The sequence below is a fragment of the Notamacropus eugenii genome, chromosome 2 (genome assembly GCF_028372415.1).
Source record: "Notamacropus eugenii isolate mMacEug1 chromosome 2, mMacEug1.pri_v2, whole genome shotgun sequence".
NCBI classification, from domain to species: Eukaryota; Metazoa; Chordata; class Mammalia; order Diprotodontia; family Macropodidae; genus Notamacropus; species Notamacropus eugenii.
In genome coordinates, this window is record NC_092873.1 from 295,267,936 (window position 1) to 295,293,893 (window position 25,958).

The 25,958-nt window shown below is 37.0% G+C and overlaps 1 protein-coding gene across 1 annotated transcript in view; it reads right to left on the bottom strand.

Moving 5' to 3' along the window:
* The window catches only part of CASQ2 (calsequestrin 2), a 106,393-nt gene extending 81,943 nt beyond the window's left edge, over window positions 1-24,450 (bottom strand). The window contains exon 1 of the mRNA XM_072644453.1: window positions 23,954-24,450. Within this exon, the coding sequence (XP_072500554.1) occupies window positions 23,954-24,187 (234 nt within the window). The 5' untranslated portion in view covers window positions 24,188-24,450. The remainder of the gene's footprint in view (window positions 1-23,953) is intronic.
* Between the last annotated feature and the right edge of the window lie 1,508 nt (window positions 24,451-25,958).

A 25,958-nucleotide genomic window follows, 5' to 3' on the forward strand; every position in this document is an offset into this window, starting at 1 on the left:
ATCCTGCAATAGATTGTTTACAAGAAACACACTTGAAGCAAAGAGACACACACAGAGTGAAAATAATACCATGGAGTAGAATCTATTATTCTTCAGCTGAAGTAAAAAGAATCAGGGGCAATAATCATGCTCTCAAACAAAGTAAAAGCCAAAATAGATTTAATTTAAAAAGATTATCAAGGAAACTTCATTTTGCTAAAAAGTATAACAGACAATAAAGTTATATCAACACTAAACATATATGTACCAAATAGTATAACATCCAGATTCTTAAAGGAAAAGATAAATGAGTTACAGGAGAAAATACACAGTAAAATTATACTAGTGGGGGACCTCAACTCTACCCTCTCAGAACTAGATAAATGTAACCCAAAATAAATGAGAAAGAAGTAAAGGAGATTAATAGGATCTGAGAAAAGTTAGATATGCTAGACCTCTGGAGAAAATGGAGCGGGAATGGAAAGGAATATACTTTTTTCGTAGTTGTACATGACAACTACATAAGAATTGATCATGTTTTAGGGCATAAAAACCTCACATCTACATGCAGAAAAGCAGAAATATTAAATGCGTCCTTTTCAGCTCATAGTGAAATAAAAATGTCACTTAATAAAGAGCTATGAAAATTTAGATTAAAAATTGATTAGAAACTAAATAATCTAATACTAAAGCATGAATAGAAAAAAGAACAAATTATAGAAACGATCGGTAATTTCATTAAAGAGAATGATAACAATGAGACAAAATGTCAAAGTTTATGAAATTTAGCCAAAGTAGTGCTTAAGGGAAATTTTTACATCTCTAAATGCTTACAGCAATAAAATAGAGGAAGAGCAGGTCAATAAATTGGACTGAAACTAAAAAAAAACTATAAAAAGACAAATTAAAAATCCCCAATTAAACACCTAACAGGAAATTGTGAAAATGAAAGGGGAGATTAATACAACTGAAAATAAGAAAACCATTGAAATAATAAATAAAACAAGGAGTTATTTTTATGAAAACAAAGAAAATAGATAAACCATTGGTTATTTTGATTTTTTAAAGAAGAAAACCAAATTACTAGTATCAAAAATTATTTTGGGTGAATTCATCACCAATAAGAAGAAATTAAAGCAATTATTAGGAGCTATTTTACCCTATTACATGTCAATAAATCTAACAATCTAACTAAATGGAAGAATATTTACAAAAATATAAATCACCCAGATTAAGAGAAGAGGAAATAGAATACTTAAATAAGACTTTCTTAGATAAAGAAGTTGAACAAGCTATCAGTGACCTCCCTAAGAAAAAAAATCACCAAACATTTAAAAAATAATAATTTCTACTATTATATAAATTCTTTGGAAAAATAAGCACAGAAAGAATCTCACTAATTTCCTTTTACAGTATAAACATAGTCCTGATTATTTAAACCAGGAAGAGCAAAAGAAGAGAAAGAAAACGATAGATCAATTTCCCCCAATGAATACTGATGCAAAAATTTTAAATAAAATACTAGTAAGGAGATTACAGAAATATATCACAAAGCTGTGACTAGGTGGGATTTCAGGAATTAGGTTCAGTATTAGTTCAGTATTAGGAAAACTATCAGCATAATTGACCATATCAGTAACAAAACCAATAGATGCCATATAGATTATCTCACCAGATGCAGAAAAAGGTTTTGATAAAAAAAATCATCATTTCTTTTAAAAATACTAGATAGTGATGTAATCAATGAAACTTTCCTTATAATGTTAAGTAGTATCTGTCTAAAACCATCAGCAAGCATAATCTGTAATGGGGATAAACTAGAAGCCTTGCCAATAAGATCAGAAGTGAAGCAAAGATGCCCATTGTCACCACTACTATTCAAATCATGTACTAGAAAGTCTAGCTATAGTAATAGGAGAAGAAAAAGAAATTGAAAGGATTAGCATAGGCAATGAGGAAACAAAACCATTACTCTTTGCAGATGATATGATGGTATACTTGGAGAATCCCAGAAAAATCAACTAAGAAACTAGTTGAAATAATTATTTATAAGTAAAATTTATCAAAATTGCAGGATATAAAACACATCTACACAAATCATCAGCATTTCCACATATTACCAACAAAGTTCAGCAGTAATAGATAGAAGGAGAAATTCCATTTAAAATATCTGTAGACAGTACAAAATACTTGGAAGTCTACCTGCCAAGGAAAACCCGGAAACTACAGGAACACAATTACAAGAAACTTTTCACACAAATAAAGTCAGATCTAAACAAATGGAAAAATATTAATTGCTGATGAGTAGGCTGAGCCAATATAACAAAAATGGCAATTCTACATAATTTATTTATTCAGTGTCATAGCAATCAAACTACAAAAAATTATTTTATAGGACTAGAAGAAATAATAACAAAATTCATCTGAAAGAACAGAAGGTCAATTATATTAGGGGAATCAATGAAAACAAAATGCAAAGGAAGGTAGCTTAACCATACCAGATCTCAAATCATATCACAAAGTGTTAATCATCAAAACAACCTGGTACTGGCTAAGTAATGGAGTGGTAGGTAGATCAGTGGAATAGATTAAGCACACAATGTTGTTCAGTCGTTTTTCAGTTATGGCCAATTCTTCATAACAGGCAAAGATACAGATGAAGAAACTGAAGCAAAACAAGGTTAAGTGACTAGGTCTGACACTATCCACTGCACCTAGGTACACAATAAATGACCTTAGCAATCTAGTATTTGAGAAACCTAAAGGTCCAGTTTTGGGACAAGAACTCATTTTTTGACAAAAACCTAATGAAAAACTGGAAAGCAGTTTGACAGAAACTAGGTATAGACCAAGATCTTACACTGTATACCAAGATAAGATCAAAATGGGTAAATGATTTTGACATTAAGGGTGATCCCATAAGCAAGTTAGGGGAGTATGGAATAGTTTACCTGTCAGCTCTATGGACAAAGGAGGAATTTGTGATCAAAAGAGATAAAATACATTACAGGAAGTAAAATAGTTTTGATTACATCAAATTAAAAAAGTTTTGCACAAACAAAACCAATGCAGTTAGAAGGAAAGTAGAAAACGAGGGGGAAATTTTTTACAACAAATTTTTTCTGTAAAGGAAAACAGAATCAACTTTATAAGAATACCTGTCATTCCTCAATTGATAAATGATCAAAGAATATGAATAGGTGGTTTGCACATGAAGAAATCAAAGCTATTTATAATTGTATAAAATTCTTTTAATCACTATTGATTAGAGAAATGCAATTAAAGTAATTGCTGCCTCATACTCATGAGATTGATTAATATGACAGAGAAGATGTGGGAAAATAGGGACACTAATGCAGTGTTGGTAGAGTTGTGAAATGATTCAACTATTTTGAAGAGCAATTTGGAACCATGCTGAAAAAGCTATAAAACTGTGGATACCCTTTGACCCAACAATAGTACTACAAGATCTGTATCCCAAAGAGACTTAAAAAAAGAAAACAGAGGACCTATATATACAAAAATATTTATAGCAGTTCTTTTTGTGGTGGGAAAGACTTGAAAATTGAGGAGGTGTCTATCAACTGGAGAATGGCTAAACAAGTTGTGGTATATGCTTGAGATGGAATACTATTTTGCTGTAAGAAATGACAAATAGGATGATTTCAGAAAAACCTGGAAAAGACTTTCAGGAACCGATGCAAAATGAAATGAGCAGAACAAGGGAACATTTTACACAATAACAGCAATATTGTACAATAATTATCCATGGATATCTAAGTTATTCTGAGCAATACAATGAGCTAAGACAATTCAGAAGGACTCATGATTAAAAATGCTATTTAAATTCAGGGAAAAAACTGATGGATTCTAAATATAATTAAAAGTATGCTTTTGAAATTTTTCTTTCTTTTTCTTTTTTTGTTTTTTTCTTTTACAACATGACTAAAATGGAAATATGTTTTGCATAATTGCACCTGTATAATCTTTATCAAATTACTTTCCTTCTTAGTGAGGGAGGATGGAGGGAGAAAAGGAGAGAATTTGGAACTCAAAAATTTATTTAATTTTTTAATGTTATTTTTTACATGTACTTAGAAAAAATGAAATATTTGAGGATTTATTTTTATTATGTTAATACATTATTTACTATTATCACTTTAAATTTTTTTATTTTTTATCTATTTACTTATTTAAACATCCAGTATAGGAAGAAGATACATGGAACTCTTAAGAACTTGATCATTTTTAGGGCAGTTGGAGTCTTGGACAGAGAACATGAGTGAGAATATGCACATGTACATAAAGAGGTGAGAAAGAGTCAGAAGGGGTAAGAAAGAGGGATGCCCTGAGAGAAGGGAGTCTCAGTTGCTGGTAAGAGTAACCTGACAAGAAAGCTGCTGGTCAAACTCTTAAAATTCTTATTGCTCTTTGTAGAAGAAGCTCAAAGTAGGATAGATACTAGTTGATATAATAATGCCTGTATTATGTGTCTCTAGTAACTATTACCCATTATGGCAGTTCAACATTGTGAATAAATTTCTGAATCTTAAGACAGGAAAACTTGGGCTTAACTCTAACTACAGATACTATCTATTTGATCTTGGACCAATCAATTAATCTTTCTCAGTCTCAGTTTTCTCATCTGTACAATGGGAAAATATCTTTTAGTACTCTGCCTGGACACTTCCAATGAGATCTTCTTTAATACCCAGTACCTCCTAAGTTGGCCCATTCTACCCTTGGATAGCTCCAATTGTCTGGAAGCTTTTATTGACGTTGTCTCAATTTGTCTTTGTATCTCTTCCTCCCTCCTTATTTCTCCTAGCTCTGTCTTTTGGGCACAAATAGAATAAGATGCACCCTCTTTCCATAGATCAGCTCTTTTAAATATTTGAAGACATCAATTATATCCCATTGAATCTTCTTTAGACTGAACATCATTAACTCAATGCTTTTTGCCATTTTGAATGCCCTACTCCAGACATTCCCCATCAATGTCTTTCCTAAAATGTGGTGTTTAGGACTGATCGCAGTATTCCTCATGTGCTCTAATCAGGGCATAGTACAGGATTGAGCTACTGGCTTCTTATTCCTGAAAGCTACACCTCTCAGTGTGGATTAGTAGAAAATTAACTTTCCCCCCATATCACATTATTGACTCATATTGAATGTTAATATCTCTAGTTATTCTTCAGGTGGCCTGATTGCTAACTATTCTTCCCTGATTTTATACTTGAGAAACTGACTTTTTAAACTCAGTATAAGCCTACCACTATTAAATTTCATCTCAGTCTATTCAACCCAACAATGATAACTTCACATGATTGTTGGGAAGACCTAGTAAGTGTCTGTCTGTCTGTCTGCCCTCTCCCCTGCACACATCTTCTATATCCCTTTTTAAGATGTTATTGTCTAATGATAACATTAATACTGGCAATAAAATGTCAGCTGAACAGGCTGATCTGTGATATGTCTCCTACAAAGTGTATGTCTCCTACAAAGAAATAAGTCCAGCTCCAAAAGATCCACCATACACCCCAACAGCATTGAGATTAATGCCTATCTAGGGGAAGAAAAGACAAATCACAGGTCAGATTGATTCTGGGGTAGACTTCTCTGTGGCATAGATATTGCTCAGACCTAGATAAGAAAGTGGGCTAAACAACAAGTCAAACTGATACAGTCTCAAGGCCTATATTGGGGATAGCTGAAGATAATTCCCATTTTTTATGTGTGGAAAAGGAGTCTTACAGAGGTTAATGACTTCTCCAAAGTCACTATGTTATGAGTGAAGGAGCCAGGATTCAAACTGAGGTCTTCTGAACCCCCGAAGTCCATTGCTCTATTAGCTATGCCAAGTTGTTAGGATGATCTGGGGATTAGGGTGGGAGGAGGTGCAGTATGGGAATTTCAGGATCCCTGGTCAGGTAAGGACTGTTATCAGCTGAAAAGGAGCAGAAGAGTTTGCGTGGCCCATTAGAGTGAGTTGGGTGGAGCTGTCTTCCAAAACTGGGCACCTTGCTGCCTGGGGTCGCTTCATACCTCCCCTACTGCATGATTGATAATAGGGGTCCTTCTACTAACCAGTTGATTATATTGCTTCTTATTGGAAGAAGGGATTGTATGTAATGTTACTAAAACTCAGTAATACTAATACTCTATATTCAAATAGTGTTTTATGCTTTTCAATGAAATTTTATTTTCATGATATCATTCCATTCTCATGGAATCCTTTTCCAATGAGTGTTTTATACTCACCTTTCCCTAAATGCCCTCCACAATACCCCCCACCTCCCCATCAAAGTGATATGTGGCATGTTTGTCTCTACTGACAATTTTGTGTGGTCTTAAGGGGAGAATGCTGACTGATTATATCTGTGAAGCAGTGATGGGTGAGTCAGAAGAGTACCTGTTGGCTCAGGTGGCCCTGAGTGCAGAACAGAACAGATGGACAACAGAGGCCCCAGCTGAGAGAGGGAGCCCAAGCAACAGCAGGGAGCTCCTGGCAGGGAGCCTCTCCAGCCTGGCTAGCTTATTAATGACTTTGGCTGGGCCTACATAGCTTATAAGGCAAAACAGAGGTCTGGCAATTTCTCTCTTAATTTGGCCACATAGAGACAGCTTGATTGAATGATTTAGCACTCCCTCTCCTGCCAAGTCTAGCCTATAGGTTAGATAGGCTTTGGAGCACATTTAGCATATTGGTCCATGTAGATGTTTGGGGGTTCCATGGCCTACTCTTGGGTTGTTAGTTTGACACAGAAGTTTTAGAGAGCCTGAGCTATGGAACAGACATAATAACCCAACTCCTTAGAATCGCTGTCCTCTAAGCGATTCCACCTGGGATAGTGGTGATGGTGATGATAATAAAAATAGTTACCAGAATAATGATGATGCTCATATCAATGACTATGGTAAAAATGATGATGACAAAATGAAGATAATTATGATGATAATGATAATGACAATGCTAATAATAAAATGATGATAATAATTATAATGATAACTGATGATAATGATAAAATCATTATCACAATGATGATAATAATAATTATGATAATGATAATAATGGATAATGAAGACAATGATGATGGTGATAATTATAATAAAATGATAATAGTGATAATTACAATGATAATGATATAATGATGATGATAAAATAATTATGATAATAACAATGATACTAATGATGCTGACAACAATGATAATGAAGATGATAATAATGACAATGATGATAATGATAATAATGATGGTGATAACAATGATTGTGAAGATTATAATGAAATATCAATGATAATGATGATAACAGTAATGATAACAATGGTAATAATTGTGATAATGATGATAAAGATGATGATGATGATGATGATGATAATGATTGTGAAGATTATAATAAAATATCAATGATAATGATGATAACAGTAATGATAACAATGGTAATAATGGTCATGATGATAAAGATGATAATGATGATGGTGATAATTATAATAAAATGATAATAGTGATAATTACATTGATAATGATAAAATGATGATGATAAGAATGATTACTATAATAACAATGATACTAATGATGCTGACAACAATGATAATGAAGATGATAATAATGACAATGATGATAATGATAATAATGATGGTGATAACAATGATTGTGAAGATTATAATGAAATATCAATGATAATGATGATAACAGTAATGATAGCAACAATGGTCATAATGGTGATGATGATAAAGACGATGATGATGATGATGCAGTCATGATGACACTAACAAGGATAATGATGATGGTGGTAGCATTTATCTATCATAATAAGGGCTAGATGTATTTTGCCAAGTACTTTATATTTGTACTTTCTCATTTGATTCTCAAAAAAGTCCTGGGAGGTAGGTGCCACTATCATCCCTATTTAACAAATGGGGAAAATGAGGCACACAGAGGTTAAGGGACTTGCCCAGGATCATGCAGCTAGTAAGAATCTGAGGCAGGATTTGAAATTCAGGCTCTAAATCTAGAACTCTATCCATTATACCAATTAGTTGGACACGCTATCTCCAAATAAAGATGGAAAGTGACCAAAAGGACAATACAGAGTGGACAAATTTCTGTGGATTGGTGGTCTAGAACATAGGAGAAATTCATTCGGGAAGGGAGTGGATAGTTGGTAGGTGGTGGGGAGCAGCAATACAGAGGATAGTCTGGCCATGACTGCAGCTAACCCTAACCCTAAATGCTGGAAGAGAAAGTAAACTGTTACTTAGAGAATCCGATCAATGTCCTAAATGGGGAAAGAAAGGAGAGAACAAGCATCTATTAAGCACCTACTATGTGTTAGGCACTATGCAAGTGTTTTACAAATAATAATTTGTTTGATCCTTGCAAAATCTTAGGAAGTAGGTGCTATTATCATGCCAATTCTACAGTTGAAGAAACTGAGGCAAATAGGTTAAATGACTTTCCTAGGGTCACACAGGTAGGATGTGTCTAAAGCTGGATTGGAAGTCAGATCTTCTTCACACTAGACCAGCTATGCTATCTGCTGAGCCATATAGCCACCAAGGAGTTTGGGGAAAAGTTAGGGACTTGGATAAGCGACACCATACTGGTAGGACCCTGAGAGTGTCAGCCCAAAGAGGTCACAGGACTATACCACAGATCAATAAAAGACTGCAAGGTGAGGGTATGGGAACAGTACTCTTTGTTGGGAAGAACATCCCTGAAAGATACTTGTTCTCTGGGGCAAAACCCCAGCCATTCCATATTAATGACAGCTCTGCATGCTGGATGTAAGGCTATTGCCTATGAGAAGTGACATTTAAAGGACATTTCCAAAGAATGATCAGAAAAGAAATTGGGTTGTTTATGTAAGGGGAACTATGTCATAGGTGTAACAGATGGTCAGTAAATACAAAATATTAAAAGGTCCAGAGGAAAGCCCCACTGCATTGGATAAATCTGCTATGGGGGAATAATTCAAAAACATAGACAAGAAAGCACAGAGAAGGTGTCATTAACAAGCCAATAAAAGTATTGGAAAAATGATTAGTTACTAATACCAACCTAATAGTCAGAAAAATCTCACCCCACCCAAATGAACTGGCAATATCAGGACTACTGTTTTTCTTTCCTTTTTATAAAATTAGAAATGGAATGGACTTTGTAAATCTTCCAGTTCAACCCCTTCTTTTCTTCCTTCCTTCCTTCTTTCCTTCCTCCCTCCCTCCCTCCCTCCCTCCCTTCCTTCCTTCCTTCCTTCCTTCTTTCCTTCCTTCCTTCCTTCCTTCCTTCCTTCCTTCCTTCCTTCCTTCTTTCCTTCCTTCTTCCTCCCTTCTTCCCTCCTTTCCTCCTTTCCTTTCTTTCCTTTCTCTCTTTCTTCCTTCCTTCCTCACTTCCTTTCTCCTTTTCTCCTTCCCTCTCTCCCTCCCTCCTTTTCTTCCTTCCTTCCTTCCTTCGCTATTTAGTTGTCTATTTATTCATTTCCTATTGATTTCTCAAGAACTATGATAAATTTTTCCCCTAAAATGTTTGTTTCATTTCATTTTCATCCCACTGCTTTTCTATGCCCAAGATTTCCTAAAAATATAGACCTTTGATTTCATGCATTTTGGGAAGTCCCAGAATGGAATGTCCCTCCATTGAAGTAGATTGGTAACCATTCTGTAGTTTATAGCCTTAGAAAGTTGCTTGAAGTGCTGGAAAGTTAAGTGAGGTGACCATGTCCTCAGCAATTTGTGGAGGTGACTCCAGGTTCTTGTGAGCTCTATCACAGGAGCACAAGCTCAGGCAGGTTTTACTAAACAGAGGCAGATACAGGAGCACCATAGTGCACAGAACACTAGACCAAGAGTCAGGAAGACCTGAGTTCAAATGTCACCTTAGACTTTTACTAGCTGCGTGACTCTGGTCAAATCATTTAACCTCTCCATTTGCCTCAGTTTCTTCATCTGTAAAATGTGCTAACACCTGAGGTTGTTATATAGATCAAATGAGATATTATTTGTGAAGTGCTTTGTAGACCTTAAAGTGATATATAAATGCTAGCTATTATTATTAAGCTAGAAAGGCTTCTAGCGAAACTTGGTGATAGACTACACCTGTCATCTAAAGAACAGACTAAATGTGGGGAAGTGTGTCATCAGAAGGTTACCCATCAGGTAATGATTTTTTCCAGCCACTGCAGCTCCTGTTAACCACCTCCCTATATGCCATCTGCACCAAGAGGGAGGAAATCACAGATCTTTGATAAGGGGCAATTTCTATTTATGCTCCCCCCATTTTCTGAACCTTGTATCCTTTTCTATTTGCTAAATTAATCTCAGTTCTAACAGTAATTCTCTGGCTTCTCCTCCTTCTTACTTAAGCAGCAGTTTGAACCATTTCAAGGTCCATGACAAAAATACACACAAACTGTTTCTATCTGTCTGTCTGTCTCTCTCTCTATCTCTCTCTCTGTCTCTCTGTCTCTGTCTCTGTCTCTGTGTCTCTGTCTCTCTCTCTCTCTGTCTCTCTCTCTCTCTCTCTCACACACACACACACACACACACACACACACACACACACACACACACACACACATAGTTCAGTGACACCCCAGCAGGACTGAGAGATACAAATGAAGTGTGAGTAACTCCTTCTGAAAGTTCATTGGCAGGACTCGAGGATGAAGTCACTTGGCCAATCCAAAATAAGCCTGACCTCATCTGGGAGCAGGTGTGAGTTTGGTGAATACCATTTTTGGAGAGTGGACAATTTGGAAATACCTGGGATCCCATTTATGCTGCTCTGCTCTGCTCTCATTACTCAAACTGGGAATTCCATTGAATCCAATAGCTTCCCTTTGTCTTAAGGTTTAGGAATGCAATTGCTCTCTTTTTTGTTAGAGCATCGTTTGGGGAATGACTGAATAAATTATGTTATGTGAGTGTAATGAAATACTATTGGACCATAAGAAATGATGAAAAGAATGGTTTCAGAGAAACATGAGAAGGTTTGTATGAACTGATGCAGAGAGAAATTAGAAGACCAAGCAAATGATTTATACAACAGCAACAACACTGTAAAGAACATTTTGAAAGAGAAAAAATGATGCAATATCCTCCCTGCCTCCTGACAGAGAGATGATAGACTCAAGATGCAGAATAAGACACATTTTGAGTATGGCTAATGTTGGAATCTATTTCTCTTGAATGAGAATATTTGCTATGAGTAATTGAGAGGTTGGGATGGGGGGGGCGCTAAAGATGGGGTTACCAAAAGAAAAGAGAATACCTGAAGGACAAAAGGAAGGCTAGAAAGAATCAGACAAGCAGCTTTGAAAATTACATGTTGATTTTATTATATATTTTAGAAAAAAGCCAAATTGTACATAGTAGATATTCACTTTCATATTCAATACTTTTTTTCCCCTGTTCTACTATTAATATGGAAATTCTTGTTTAACTTAGTGTTTTTAGTTTAAAATTTAAAAAGCAAATATAAATATTAAATATTAAAAAATAAAATCTAGTTGATCATGATAGTAGCTGTGTTACACATTGTTGAGCCTCTCCACCCTAAATAACTGACCAGACTATAATTTAAAGATGAGTTGTTAATTTGCATTTGTAAAGGGAGTGTCCATACCAGAAGTATCCTGTTTTGAGGAAATGACAGGTTCAGCGTCCCTTCCCCACCCAATAAGATAATAACTCACACCTGAAGGTGTACAAAACACTTAACATAACAACCTTCACTCAAACAATTAATTAGCAGTTAACTTCATGGGGGTGGATAACACACACAAAAAAATGCCTATTTTATGGATGAGGAAAAGTAGGTTCAGAGATGGCTCATTCAAGAACATGCAACAATTAACTGGAAGACCTAGAAATCAATTCTGTTTTGGCACAGTTTGTTGTTGTTCAATTGTTTTTTAGTCATGTCTGAATCTTTGTGACCTCATTTGGAGTTTTCTTGTAACAGATATTGGAGTGGTTTGCCATTTCCTTCTGCATCTCATTTTACAAATGAGAAAACTGAAGCAAACAGAATTAAATGACTTACCCAGGGTCACAGAGCCAGTAAGTGTCTGAGGTCAGATTTTAATTTAGGAAGATGAGTCTCCTTTACTCAAGACACAGCTCTCTTATCTACTGCACTAAGTAGCCCAGGGGTTTTGTTTGAACAACACACCACATATTCCCATTCTAGAGCTTAATTCTGGATCCATAGTTGATGATCTTGGGTCTTCTTGTGAAATACAAGAGTAAGAAAATTCAAATACTTGTAGAACCACCAATACACTATAAATCCAAAAGCCTTTGTTCATATGAACAAGAAGCTTGGGCAACATTATACAAAACAGGACATAGTCTGTGTCCTCAAAGGGTCTTCGCATTACTGGGTCAACTGAAATGTGTAAGCCTGTCTGGTAAGGTAATAAGAGTAGAGACTATGTCTTCTTCTGTGATACTATACATACTGTTATTGACTGGCTGAAAAAGTAATTAATTTGGAGTCTCCTAGGAGATCTAGCTTATTCACGGAATGAACCCCAACCCCTGGCATGGTCCTAAAATCAACTCAGCTTCCTGGGAAGCATCCACATGGGCCATTATGACTTAATTTATTCAACACATTCATACCTGAGGATAAAACAAGAGACAACATGATCCTGGTCACTTGGAAAACTCTGTTTACCTAATAGACTAAGAGTATTATCTAAAGATGAAGGGACAGTCAGCTGGGAATTGCTACGTGATAATGGGCTGTATTTGTGAAGGGCATGCAAGAAAACATTTCCATGATGATGGATCATTTTGCAGAGTGAACAGTTCTTTGGGCTGATGATAGGTCAGAAGAAGACTGAGGTAATGCCCTAGCCTGCAGAGAGCACCATACATAGCCAAAATTTCATTTAGACAGATAAAATGCTAAAAATAGTACTTGAATTTTGCCAGGTAGGCAGCATACTTTTTATTTACCAAGTAAGAAAATCAAAAAAATGATTCAGCAAGGTTGCTAACATGGCATCAGACACCAGTTCAAACTGGAGTTTTATAAAAGAGAAGGCTCTGAGGGTAGGCTGTGTTTTTACAGTTTCACCATTCCCTACCCAGTCTTAAACAACGGGTCAAAATTAGCAGCAAAAGGGGCTTAGAATCAAACTCATAACTAGGGTAGAGTGACTGGGGCTTTGCTTCAAGGCAAGAAAAAAATTAGAGAACAATGACAACATATATTCCCTCCAGCAACAAATAAACAAGTTAGCATGAGCATTTGAGCTTAGCATCTAGTTAGTGTCAGATATTTTAAGTTGGAATGGACTTTAGAAGACATATAGTAGTACACTATTATTCTACTTTTTTTCATTTTACAACTGAGGAAAACGAAGCTCAGGAAAGTAAAGTCATTTGCTTCCTACAGGTAGCAAGTATCAGAGATGGAATTTGGAACTTGGTTTTCTGACTCCAGCGTCATTTTGTGATCCATGCCCAGGTGTGACTAACTAGTGTCCCCCAAAAGAAGGAGGGTATTTCTAAGGGTGGGAAGGAGAAGGGCAGACATTTTACCTAACCTCAACAGTAACTGGGCTCTGCCAAAGGACCTGGAAGAGGGTCATAGAGGGGCCTATAGTGAGCTCAAGTCCCTGGATTTTCTTTTGTTTCAGAGGGTCATGGAAGCCACAGAGTGGGAAGCTGATGAAGGAAGCATAATTTTCAGTGATTACATCAACCAGGGTTCCTCAGAGACCCAGAAAGTCATTTTTGTTCCCAGTAGGCCCTGGATCCTGGACAATTCCCCAGCGGCAAAAAGGCTGCTGGTTCATTAGAGTGTTCCTGGGCATACTGAACACATATTATAGGCATGCCTATGGAAAGAGTGATGATTTGGGAGTTAGATGACCCGGATTCACTTATTCTTTCTATTTTATGCCTATGAATGCCTGCGTGGTGACTTTGGGTCTCTGTTTCTTATCTGTAAAATGAGAAGATTAGATTGAATGTTCCCTTTGTTCTTTCTGAGCTCTATGTCTACATTCCTATTCCTACATAATAGGAAGCAGGTGAAGGTTTGTGATCAGGGCAGTGGCATGGCCAGACCTGTACATTAGGAAGATTATTGAAGTCACTGTGCGAAGGATGGATTCAAGAAGAAAGAGTACAGATACAAATAGGCTGAGGAAGAGGCTGTTTGTTACAGGAGCATAAACAAGAAGTGATTAAGACTTGAACTTGAATGGTGGCCATTGAGTGGAGAGAGATTGGGAGGATACTGTGAAGGTGAAATTGGCAGGACCTGGCAATTGTTTGGAGGTCAGAGTTAAAGGAGATAGAATAATAAAAGACAACTCTAATGTTTCAATCTGAGAAAATGGGGAGAGGAGATTCAAATTTTAGGGAGAAAATGCTAAGTGCTGCTTTTTTTTAATGTTTGTTTTCTGTCTTATCTGTCCAGTGGCCATTGAATCTTGTTAATATTTGTACAAGGTTCATTTCTACACCACATCTGCAAAGTGGTCTTCGGATATGAAATTGAAGACTTCAAGACAGGGGAACCTACCGCCTTCTGGCAGATCATTCCACTTTGGGACACGTCTATTTTTTGCAGGTTTCTTTTCTTTCCCAAAATTCATTATTTGGGACTTTTCCAACTTATTTAGGTCATTTCAAATTCATACCTTGTGCCCCATCTCCAGTTCTTTTGTCTCAATTTCATAGACTCAGACTCTGAGGTACCTGTGAGGTCATCTAGTCCAGCCTGTACTTGTAACATCTTCAATATCCAAGACATATTGTCATTATGAAGACCTGTTGGAAGGTCTCCAGTGAAGGGGAACTTATTACCTCCTGAGACAATCTATTTCATTTCTGGATAGTTGTAACACATTGGGCTACATTCCTTACAATGGGTTAGAATTTGTCTTTGCAAACTCCACTCACTACTCCTAGTTTTGCCCTTGAGAGTAGGGCAGAAAAATCCCTTTTCCATGCAACAGTCCTTCCATTGCTTAGACAGAGCTATCATATCATATATAGGATTATAGGATTTAGAGGAACAAGTATCCTTAGAGATAATATAGTACAGCTCCATTATTTTATAGATAAGGAAACTGAGACCCAAGGAGGTCAAATGGTTTTGTTACTGGGATTCAAGCCTAGCTCCTTCGATGCTAAATTAGGGGCTTCCCCACCATACCAAATTGCCTCCTTCAACTCTTCTCTTTTTTTAGTTGAACTGGGGGTTTCTTTAGTTGACCCTTAAATGGCATGATCTGGTAATTCCTACTGTGAATGTGTTACAACTTATCAACGTTTTCCCAACGATATGCCTAGAATTGAGCCCAGTACCACAGACAGGGTCTGATTAGGGCAGAGTACAGCATGAATATTGCTTCAGTTTTCCTGGATGTTCTACCTTTCTTAATTCAGCCTAAAATTGCATTAGCTTTTGGGATTGCCTATTTTTGGGTAACACTATTAACTCATATTTACTCTGTACCCCACTAAAAGCTCCAGAACCATTTTATATGAACTGTTATCTACCAAAAAAGATGAGGAACAATATTTAATATTTAGCTGGTACTTTAACGTTTGTAAAGGGCTTTACTTGGTGAGGGAGGTACTATTATTATCCTTATTTTGTACATGAGGAAACTGAGTCACAAGCTAATAAATATCTGAGACCAAATTTGAACTCAGGTCTTCCTGACTCCAAGTCTAGAACTCTATCTACTGTACCATCTAGTTGTTTTTATGTGACTTACCCAGTAATAAAGCTGATTAACAACAAAGTGAGGATTAGAATCCAAGTCTCCTAGTTTTCAAGATCACATGGAATACTACAATTATCTTAAGAGATCAAAGTTGTAAGTGACTTCCAAAAAAATGGAAATAAATATGTTAAATGTAAGTAGGTTTTGTGGTGAATTGTGTGTAAGGATCTTGAGAAAAGATACCACCAAAGATATGCATGACTAGAAGTGGTGGGGAGTCATATGGCCAGAATGAGGTTTAACAAATGGGTGTCCTGAACATTGTGTTGTTACCCACAAACCATTAAAAGACACAGACAGAATATTCCAATAAATGGCCTAGATCTCTCAGAGAGATTTATGGAAGGATACTGATGAGAATTACACAGAATGAGTGAGTGAATGAAAATTAATATATCCCCTCCCCCTTCTGTCAAAGCACTTGTTTAGTGCTTGTGATGTGCCAGTCACTGTGCTAAGCACAGTGGAGAAACAAAGGAAAAGCAAGATAGATCTTGCCCTCAAGGACTTTATGTTCCAATAACGTGATAAAAAGATTTATATGGGTTGTAAACTGTATCAGAGTGGGTAATGTCAACATTGATGAGATAATGGAACCATCCAAGTAACGCTAAGCTCAGATCTTATGTAACAAATCACTTACCCATCCAGCTATTTATTCATTCATCCATACAATCAGTATTTATTTTGAAAGAACCACGTGCAGAGTCCTGTTATTAGTTATATGCTCCCAGGTGAAATCATAACTATTCACTGATCTAATTATAATATATTAGTTAACTAATTCATTCACAGGAAATAAACAAACCTTTCTTAAGCAATGCATGGACTCTGTGATGCATTGTGCTCAAGGCAGGGAGAAATATTAGGACAAATAAGCTATGATACTTGCCTTCAATATAATTATAATTGATTCAGGGTGAAAAGACATGTCAGAAAAAGAATGTAATATAGATTAAAACATTTAACAATAGGAGGAGATAAAAGTGCCATGAACATCAGGTGACAAAAAGATAACTTTCTGGTGGCTTCTACAAAATGCTGGAGGTGATAGATTTAGATACTTTGAAATCACATTTAGGATCCATAGTAGAAATAATAATTGTTAACATTCATAGAGCACCTTAAGATTTGCAAAATGCTTTTACAAATATTATTTCATGTGATCCTAGCAACAACCCAGTGGTAACTTTTATTTGACGGATCATATTTCTATCATATATCATATATCTAAAGCTAGTAGGAATGAATCCACTTTACAGATGAGGAAACTGAGGCCCAGGGAGGTAGATGAGAAACTGATCCTCAGAGAGGTTATTTATTTTGCATGTAGTCACACAGCTCTTTAGCCTCAGAAACAGGGTTCAAACTCAGGTTTAGGTTGTTTCAAAGTCCAGTGTTCTTTTCACTATCATGGTGTGTATCCATAATTTTGAGGCATGTCTGATTAGAATGAATGATAAGAATATTGGAAGAGCACCTGCTGATGATACTTAGGTAGGGTAGATCCCCCAATGGGGATGGGATCCTGAACGTTAGAGTTAAGATAGTGTGTTTAATCTGGAAAGTAGCCCCATTGTAGGACTTTTATAAGTTGCATATCTGAAGAATGAGGTAAGTGGACATTCTGGAGGAAAAAAAAGGAATTAGGAAACAAAAGAGGCAAAGAGAAATTGTATCCTTTGCCATATCCTCTTCTAGGATTCCATGCTTCCACAATGATAGTGGGATTTGGCCACTCTAATGTTTCTAAACTTATCATCTTGGCTGAAGCTACTACTGGTCATGCAAGAATTCTCTTCATTTGAGAATTCCCAGATCTTTGTTATGAGGAGGTTACTTTTTGAGAGATATATAAATGCAAATCTAGGTGATGTAAAAATTAATTATATTAAAGAAAATCTATTAAAAAAATAGAAAACTCACATCCTTGGAAACATTAGGGTCCCTAGGCCCTATCACTGTGTAGCTTAGGGAGAGGAAGAGGAAGGAGGAGGAAAGAAGGAGGAGGGGAAACAAGAAGGAGAAGAAGACACAAAGAGAGAAGAGAGATAGAGACAGAGGAAAGAGAGAAAGAGAAAGAAAGGCAGAGAGGAGAGAAAGAAAGGGAGAGAGAGAAAAAGAGAGAGAGAAAGAGAAAGAGAGAGAGAGAGAGAGAGAGAGAGAGAGAGAGAGAGAGAGAGAGAAAGAGAGAGATTGGTGTGGGCAAATGGGAAACTCATCAGTCAATTAAGAATTTAAATGGAATGGACAAAGTTGGAACCAATGGAGAATGAATAGAAAAGCATGATTATGGCTCTCTGAGAATACTGACAGGAGTATTAAAGTTCAAAATTAGGTGAGGTTTGTGAAGAGTAAGAAAAGATTTTAATGGTTATGTTAAGGAGAAGAGAAGCATGAAAGAAAAGACTGGATCAGTGTTCAAATAGAGGGGATCATGATAATGGAGAAAATATCAGATCACAAATTTCAAGCTGGAAGATAGAGGTCATCTTGTCCCATCCCCTGTTTCACAGATAGGAAGCTAAGACCCAGAGTGACTAAAGGATTTGCTCAAAGTCATATAGCAAGATAGTAGCATAAGAGGGAGTCCAATCCAGGACCTCCAACTTCAAGTATTCTTTCTACTTGTCCTCCATTCAGGAATAGAATATTCAGTCAGGTAGGGAATAGCAGACAATACTTGGGTGCTCTCAGAAGAAGAAGGTCCTTTAGGGTCCTTGGCAAGGAAATTTGGGGAATTATGGACTGCAGGTAGAGCGCTTTCAAATTTTTGCTTGGGTATGGAGATTGTTGGCTCAGATACCTGCACCTTGGCCTTGGCCATAGGGGATGATTCCTCTTAAAATCTACACTGATTATGGACCAGACAATGGCAGAAAGCTTAGAATTTCCTTCCCAATCAGGTTGTCTTTATGCATCCTGAACAATGAGAGAATTTATTTCTCTTCTCTGTAGAATCCAAGGAGTCCATTCAATTCAATCTACAAGTATTTATTAAACACTACAATATTCCAGGCATAGAGCCAGAGGGCAAAAATAAAATCGTCCCTGCTTTCAACTATCTTACATTTTACTGGGAAGTGGGGTTGGAATGGGAATCAGTATGCATATAGACAAGTATAAACAAAATATATGCTAAATTAAAAAAAAAAAACTAGTTGAGGCCAGAGGAGAGTACTAATAATTATGATGGAACAGGGAAACCTTTAAGTAGGAGGTAGGAGGTTGAATTGGAGCCCTGAATGCCCTATCTAGGGAACATGAAATAGTCCAGTTTGATTGGAACATGGAGTAATAGAAAATGAGTCTAGAAAGATAGGTTGGAGCAAGATTTTCAAATAAATATTAACCAGAAGAGTTCATATTTTTTTCTTAGAAACGTTAGGGAGCTTCTTAATCAGTATATGGCAAGGTCAGCCCTGTGTTTTAGGAATATCGGTTTGGAAGCTGTGTGGAAGATGGATCAGAGAGTAGAGGAATGAAGCAGGGAGACAACGGTAGTTAGATGATGAAGTGGATAGGGCAGCTGATATGAAGTTGGTAAGACCCGAGTTTAAGTCTGGCCTCAGATATTTACTAGCTGTGTGACCCTGAGCAAGTGACTTATCTTTTGTTTGCCTCAGTTTCCTCATCTTCCTGCATTAATCTAAGATAAAAGTGGTAAGTTCCCAAACTACCGGAATAAGCCATGTGAGAAGAAAGAAAGGGACAGATTCAAGAGATAAGGACTTGGTACATTTATGAGGTATAGGTGATGGAGAGTGAAGGGTCAGGAACGATGCCCAAGTGGTAAACTTGGGAAATTGGAAGGATGATGTGTCCTTGTTGGGAACAGGGGAGTTAAGAAGAAGGATATGTTTTCTGGGGGAGATGAGTTTCTTTTTGAGGAGAGGAAGTATTTGAGATACATTTAAAAAAACCCAGGAATTCTTATAGTAAGTCATTCTGGTGATGAATATATTAAGTTAAATATAATGGTAGATTCCTCAGTAGGTAGAAGACACTGTTATAATTATATTAAGCTTGAGAACATTATAGTCTCCTCAATGAAATTCACAGCTACTCAAAAAGAGTTCAGCCTAACTCTTTGCAAAGGAAAAGCCAAGTGGATGACAAATGCCTATTACCTGGACTATGACATGCAGTTGGATTGGAAGTCCAAAGAACCCATTAATCAGTGGGGATGTAACACACTATGAGAACCAAAAGTGAATATAGGCTATATTTTTTTGGGGAAATTGTATGACCCTTTTACTCAATCAATAAATCAGATGATCCCAACCTTTTCCATGACACAAAATCCCACTTTATAAGACCAATATTTTTCTGTATAACTGCAAATTATGGAATTTAACAATATCTACAGAATTAAAACTATGAGTGACTGAAAGGGCAGGGTAAAGAAAGACACATGGTGGATGGACATAAATAGGTCATCATATATTGGCACTTAGGAACTGTGAGTAAGAAATAGAATAAAATAATAAGATAAATAAAGAGAATGTTAAAGGATAGCATTATAAAACTATGTGACCAGAAAAGGAGGGTAAATCAAATAAGAAGGAGTAAGGAGAATAATCATTTATTAACACCTTCTATATGCCAGACATTGTGCTAAGTGCTTTACAAGTGTTATCTCATTTGATCCTCACAATAAACTAATGAAGTAGGCACTATTATTATCCTCATTTTACAGTTGAAGAAACTGGAGCAGAGGTTAAGTGACTTGCCCAGGGTCACACAGATAGTGAATGTCTGAGTTTGGATTTGAACTCAGGTCTTGACTTCAGGCAGAGTGTCCATCCAGCTGCATGTCCAGATAGATGTATACCACATGAACCACTTCCTTCCTCTTCAGGATATACTCAAGACCTCTATTCTCCTCTTTTCAACTTTCTTTTATGTTCTGTCTTCTTATTTGAAAACAAGGACTGTCTTCCTACTTATATAAGTATTCTTAACCCTTAGCGTAACGCTCAGCATGTAGCAAAAATTAATAAATTCTATCTAACTGACTTCCTGCCTCACCACCTGAATTCTATACTATTCCTCAGGAAATTTTAAGAGAGACAGAGGAAGGAATTCCAAATATATTGTGACCTTCCTGGAGAGGATTTACAGGTGCACAGGGATCAGCCATGCAGCAGTACAAGTCAAAGATGGATCATGATCTATACCACTGGAGGGAGTGCTGGCTTCAAGATTGCAGAAGATTCCATACAAATATGGGGGGAAATGGTGTAATCAATCAATTAAAAAGGATGGCTTATCCAAACACATTGTGCCTAATTTAAATTTCTGCATCTAAATGCCTTGCATGTAGTAGGCTCTTTATAAATGTATGGAGCTGAATTAGAGATGCTTTAATCAAACCCTTTCATTTCATATATGAGAACATTGAGACCCAGAGTGCTCAAAATCTTTGATCAAGATTTTCTCAGTTAATAAATGACAGAACAATTCCCAACATTAGAATTTTTGAGTGCCATCTACACTGCACTGTGAGGCTGCTCTAGCTATTGACTGGCATGGTAGTGCGGTGACATGGAATCAGGGAGATCTGAGTTCAGATCCTGCCTCAGATACTTATTAACTGTGTGACTCTTTGAATCAATCATCCAGTCATGAGCCCAGACTTCTCTTTGAAAGAGATTCCCAAGTCACTTGACCTTCTTGGGCTTCTATGTACTCCTTTGTAAAGAGAGGCAGTTGGACATGGAGATCTCTAAGATCCCTCCCAACTCTAAATCTCCATCCTGTCAGTGAAATGGCAATGGATGCTCACATGCAGAGGCAGAGTGGCCTATGGTGCTGTGAGTACTGGCACTGATAATAATAGATGCCACTCCCCGGACCCACAACAGTGAGGTCAACAACATGAGGTCAGATCTGTGAAGCATTTTGCAAACCTTAAAACACTATTTAAATACTAGCTATTATCATTATTTATTATTATTATTATCAATATTATCTCAAGACCTCAGGAACTATGAGTAAGAAATGAAATAAAAGATATCATTACAAAAATATATGACCAAAAAAGGAGGGTCCGAGATATAACAAGGGGGAAGAAGGGGAATTAGCATTTATTAAGCACTTACTATGTTCTAGGCATTGTGCTAAGTGCTTTATATAATCTCATTAGATAGACCTTCACAACAAACCTGTGAGGTAGATGCTTATTATCCCCGTTTTACAGCCAAGGAAACTGAGGCAAAGGTTAAGTGGATTTAGAGCTGGCAGGGACCTTAGAAATGATGTAATCCAACTCTCATTTTATCAGTGAGAAAACCACAATCTGGAAGTTATTTGCCTGAGGTCACACAGATAGCAAGCACCAGAGTTAGAACTTGAATTCAGGTCTTCTAACTCTAAATTCAGGGTTCATTTCCCATTCCAGCTGCTTGTTCTTAAACCACATAGTTAGAGGCGGATAAGTGTCCCAGAGGGTTGGAATGCTGAATCTGGAGTCAGAAGGACATGAGTTCAATTCCAGCCTCAGATACTTAGTTGCTGTGCAGGTCACTTAACCTCATTTGCATCAGTTTCCTCATCTGTAAAGTAGATATAATAAAAATTTAACAACCAGGGTTTTGTGGGAGGATCAAATGAGATATATTTGTAAAGCACTTAGCATAATACTGGGACACATCATAAGTATTTAAAAACATATTTTTCTTTTGTGTAATGGGAAGCATATTAGAGCTGGTGTCAGATGACCATTCTGGTTCTTTACTTGTTATGCAACTCTGGACAACACATGTGAGCCTCATTTTCCACTTCTGAAAAATAAAGATAATAAAGATATCTTTATTTTTATTAAAATATTTTTTAAAAAATATTTTATTTTAAAATAAATTTAAATTTTATTATTAAATACTTGAAACATTTATTAAAATATTTATTAGAGATATAATATCTTTAATAAAGATATTACTTTGCAAGCTTGCCATAAGCCAAGTACTTCATAAATCTTAGACTGCTAGGTAAAATGTATTATTTTAGACATAACCCTAACACCCTGCAAGGTCTTTAGTTTCTGAATTCTCAGAGACCATCTATAGTCAGCTTAGTTTTGTTCTTGTATGCTCTTATTATATTTTAATTCTTTGAAAGCTGATGATCAGTGTGTTCTATAAATGGTAACTTTATCATTATCCAAAGATCTGGCTATTCTTGGATTAACTAGAACACTCTGAGTAAATCAGATAATAGAGAGACTACCCTAATCTCCAACTGGTATTTTCCACGTGGACAAGGCTGTGCTAGGTAGTCACGTTAAGAAGGAGAGCATAGCTTTGACTGAAAAGAAATCTAAGAGCCTCCTAGAATGCCTGGCACTTGTGGGTACTGGCAATTACAGAGATCTTAAGATGTCTAGATGGCCTCTAAAGGACAAACCCTCCACACATTCACAGTAGATTGCACACTTGGCACCATGCCAGGCTATAAACAGCCCATATGAACCAGATGAAATGAGAGCTGTCTTCTACCAGTGTCTTTTCCCAACTAACAGACTTTTATGAGAAAAAACTCTTTGAGTTAATCTCTACTCATGTAGATTTGAGCCAAATTATGAGATTGAAAATGACTAAACAACAATAACAAAATGAGATAGAACAAGACTCATTTTGTATTGTTTTCCCACCTTATCAATGGATAGAGCAAAGGTCAGTGTCTAGTTCTGGAGGACCAAGGACCAGTGAATAAGACACACGGGTAATCCCCAAATCTCACTACATCTCATTATATTGCGTAAATCTTTTGCTCAACCTTTTGCCAGAACCCATGGGCAAACTACTGGATGTCAACTCCTTGCTTTTATTTTTCCCTACATGGCCTCCAGTGGAAGCCTTACCCCAAGATGAGGGAATCAAAGACTGCCAAAGGGATAAGAGATTTGGGGAAAACAACTCCTGGAAAACCAAAGACAGCTCACACATGAGTGCTGTACATCATTCCTATGTGGGGCCATGTTTCTGAATGTTGCTTCTTGGTCAGGTGGCTCGTTCTGTGACCCAATTGGTACTGTAGAGACATATTTGGACTGAAATAGATGTGAGATCAAGGCACCACTAGATATTAATGTACTCTACTCACATGCTCCCACCACAGATTCCCCTGAGTAAACACACACATACACATACATCCCTAAACATACACACAAATGTCCATATACTCATTTGGACAACTTTTGCAGGCATGTTGTCCACTTACCTCTAGGACAATTTCTTTCATTTGGAACTGCTTTTGGGAGACTTTATCAGAAGACACTGGCTCATGGTAGAAGAGGCAGAGCAGGTCATATTTCTTCAGAAGTTGCTTGTAGTTCTTCTCATTGAGACTTATTACCCGGTCCTTCCCATCATAACTGGGGAAGTTCAGTCCCTCTTCTGTCCTACAAGAAGGCAGCAGGTAAAAACCCACTAGTAAAAGAGAAGCTACCTTCATTGAGGATGACCCTCTCTGCCTGTCCTTCCCTAGAAATAATCCAGTGCAGTAAAGAAGAAAAGGCTACTTGGGTCGTGTTGGAGCCAAGGGCTAGAACCAGTTTATATGGAATTTGCCTTTCTTTTGCCCTTCTGTTGTTTGATCCAAACTCTTCCAGCCCAGTTAACTTTGCAGTTATGGGACTCAGGACAAAGAGCCCCAGACGGTCTCACACACATGTGCGTGTACAAAGAGAGACAGGCAGGGGAAGCTGTCAAGCCAAAGCCGAGATACCTTACATAGCTTGGCCCAACTCCTGTGTTGTGAGGAACTCCATTTTTAGGATGCAGTTGTTTCAGGCTAAAAATAAACCCTGCAATGAATAAAAAGGACAGATATGACACTATTGAGGGATTCGCTGACACTATGGAGGTGGGTGGAGGGGGGAGAAGAGAATGCAGAAATCAGTGAGATGGCTATAAAGGACACAGAAAGAAGAGAGGAGAAAAGAGATAAGGTTCAAGGGCTCCAATTAGCTAATGGATATTTTGAAAAAGGATCACAATATACCCCACAGGTATGGAATCTTTGGGTTGGACAGGGTCTTGAAAGGTAATTCAGTTAATTAGTAGAATTATAGAATTTAGAGTTGGAAAGGACCTTAGATCTCATCTAATTCTACTCCTTCATTTTACAAATGAAGAAACTGAGACCCCTAGAGGTTCAATGACTTGCCTAAGACCACACTAGTAGTAGGTGTGGGGGAGGAAAAGGAATTCAGTTTCACAAACTCTACAGCTGGTACCTTGACAGTGTCCTTGTATAGTTTCTTCTGGCCACCATGTGATCACCTGCCCCAACTATTTTATGGAGAACTTGCATGGGGCAGGCGATCACATGGTGGCCAGAAGAAACTATACAAGGACACTCTCAAGGTCTCTCTCAAGAACTTTGGATTTGACTGTGCAACATGGGAGACACTGGCACAGGACCACTTAGCATGGCATGCCCACATAAGAAAAGGTGCTGTGCTCTTTGAGCAAAGCAGAATTGAGACAGCACAAAGTAAATATAGGATGCACAAATTTGGGATATCCACCCCAAATATTCATGTGGACTCTCTGTGCCCAACTTGTGTTAGAGCATTCTGAGCTTGTATTGGTGTGATCAGCCACAGTAGGACACACTGAAATTTCACTTTACAATAGTGATGTCATTTTGGTCATCTTCGAAGATGAAGGACAACAATCAACCGACAGCCAGTACTCTTGCACAACAGTCTCCTAATTTTACCTTCAAGCAACTCATGCACAGGTCCTCATTCCAGCTACCATTGGTGTATTTTGTGCAACGATGGAAAGAAAGTGGGAAGAATTCTTTGTAAATGTTTTACCAGTGCTTTAAAAAAAACAGCATTGACTTCAAATCCCATTAACTGTCTTACCCCAGTAGATTGTTCCTTTTTTTATTTTAAACAAAGGAGTACAGTTGGGAAAATCCAACTGCCAAATGGAATATGTTAGACAATGTATGCCTTATTATACAATCATGGTGCCCCCACTTGACTACTGAGAGAAGAAATTCATGTTTGAGCATCAGTCATCTGGAGTCACAATGAGGCATTATATTGATCTGAATATTGATGTCCCTTTAGAATTGTTTTCTTCACATTATTGTAGTCATTGTATATATTTTATCAGGGGTTTTACAGATTTTGCTTCATAGCAATTCAAACAAGTTGTTCTCATCCCTCAGTCTTTATTTCATATGAGACAATAATATTCTATTATAT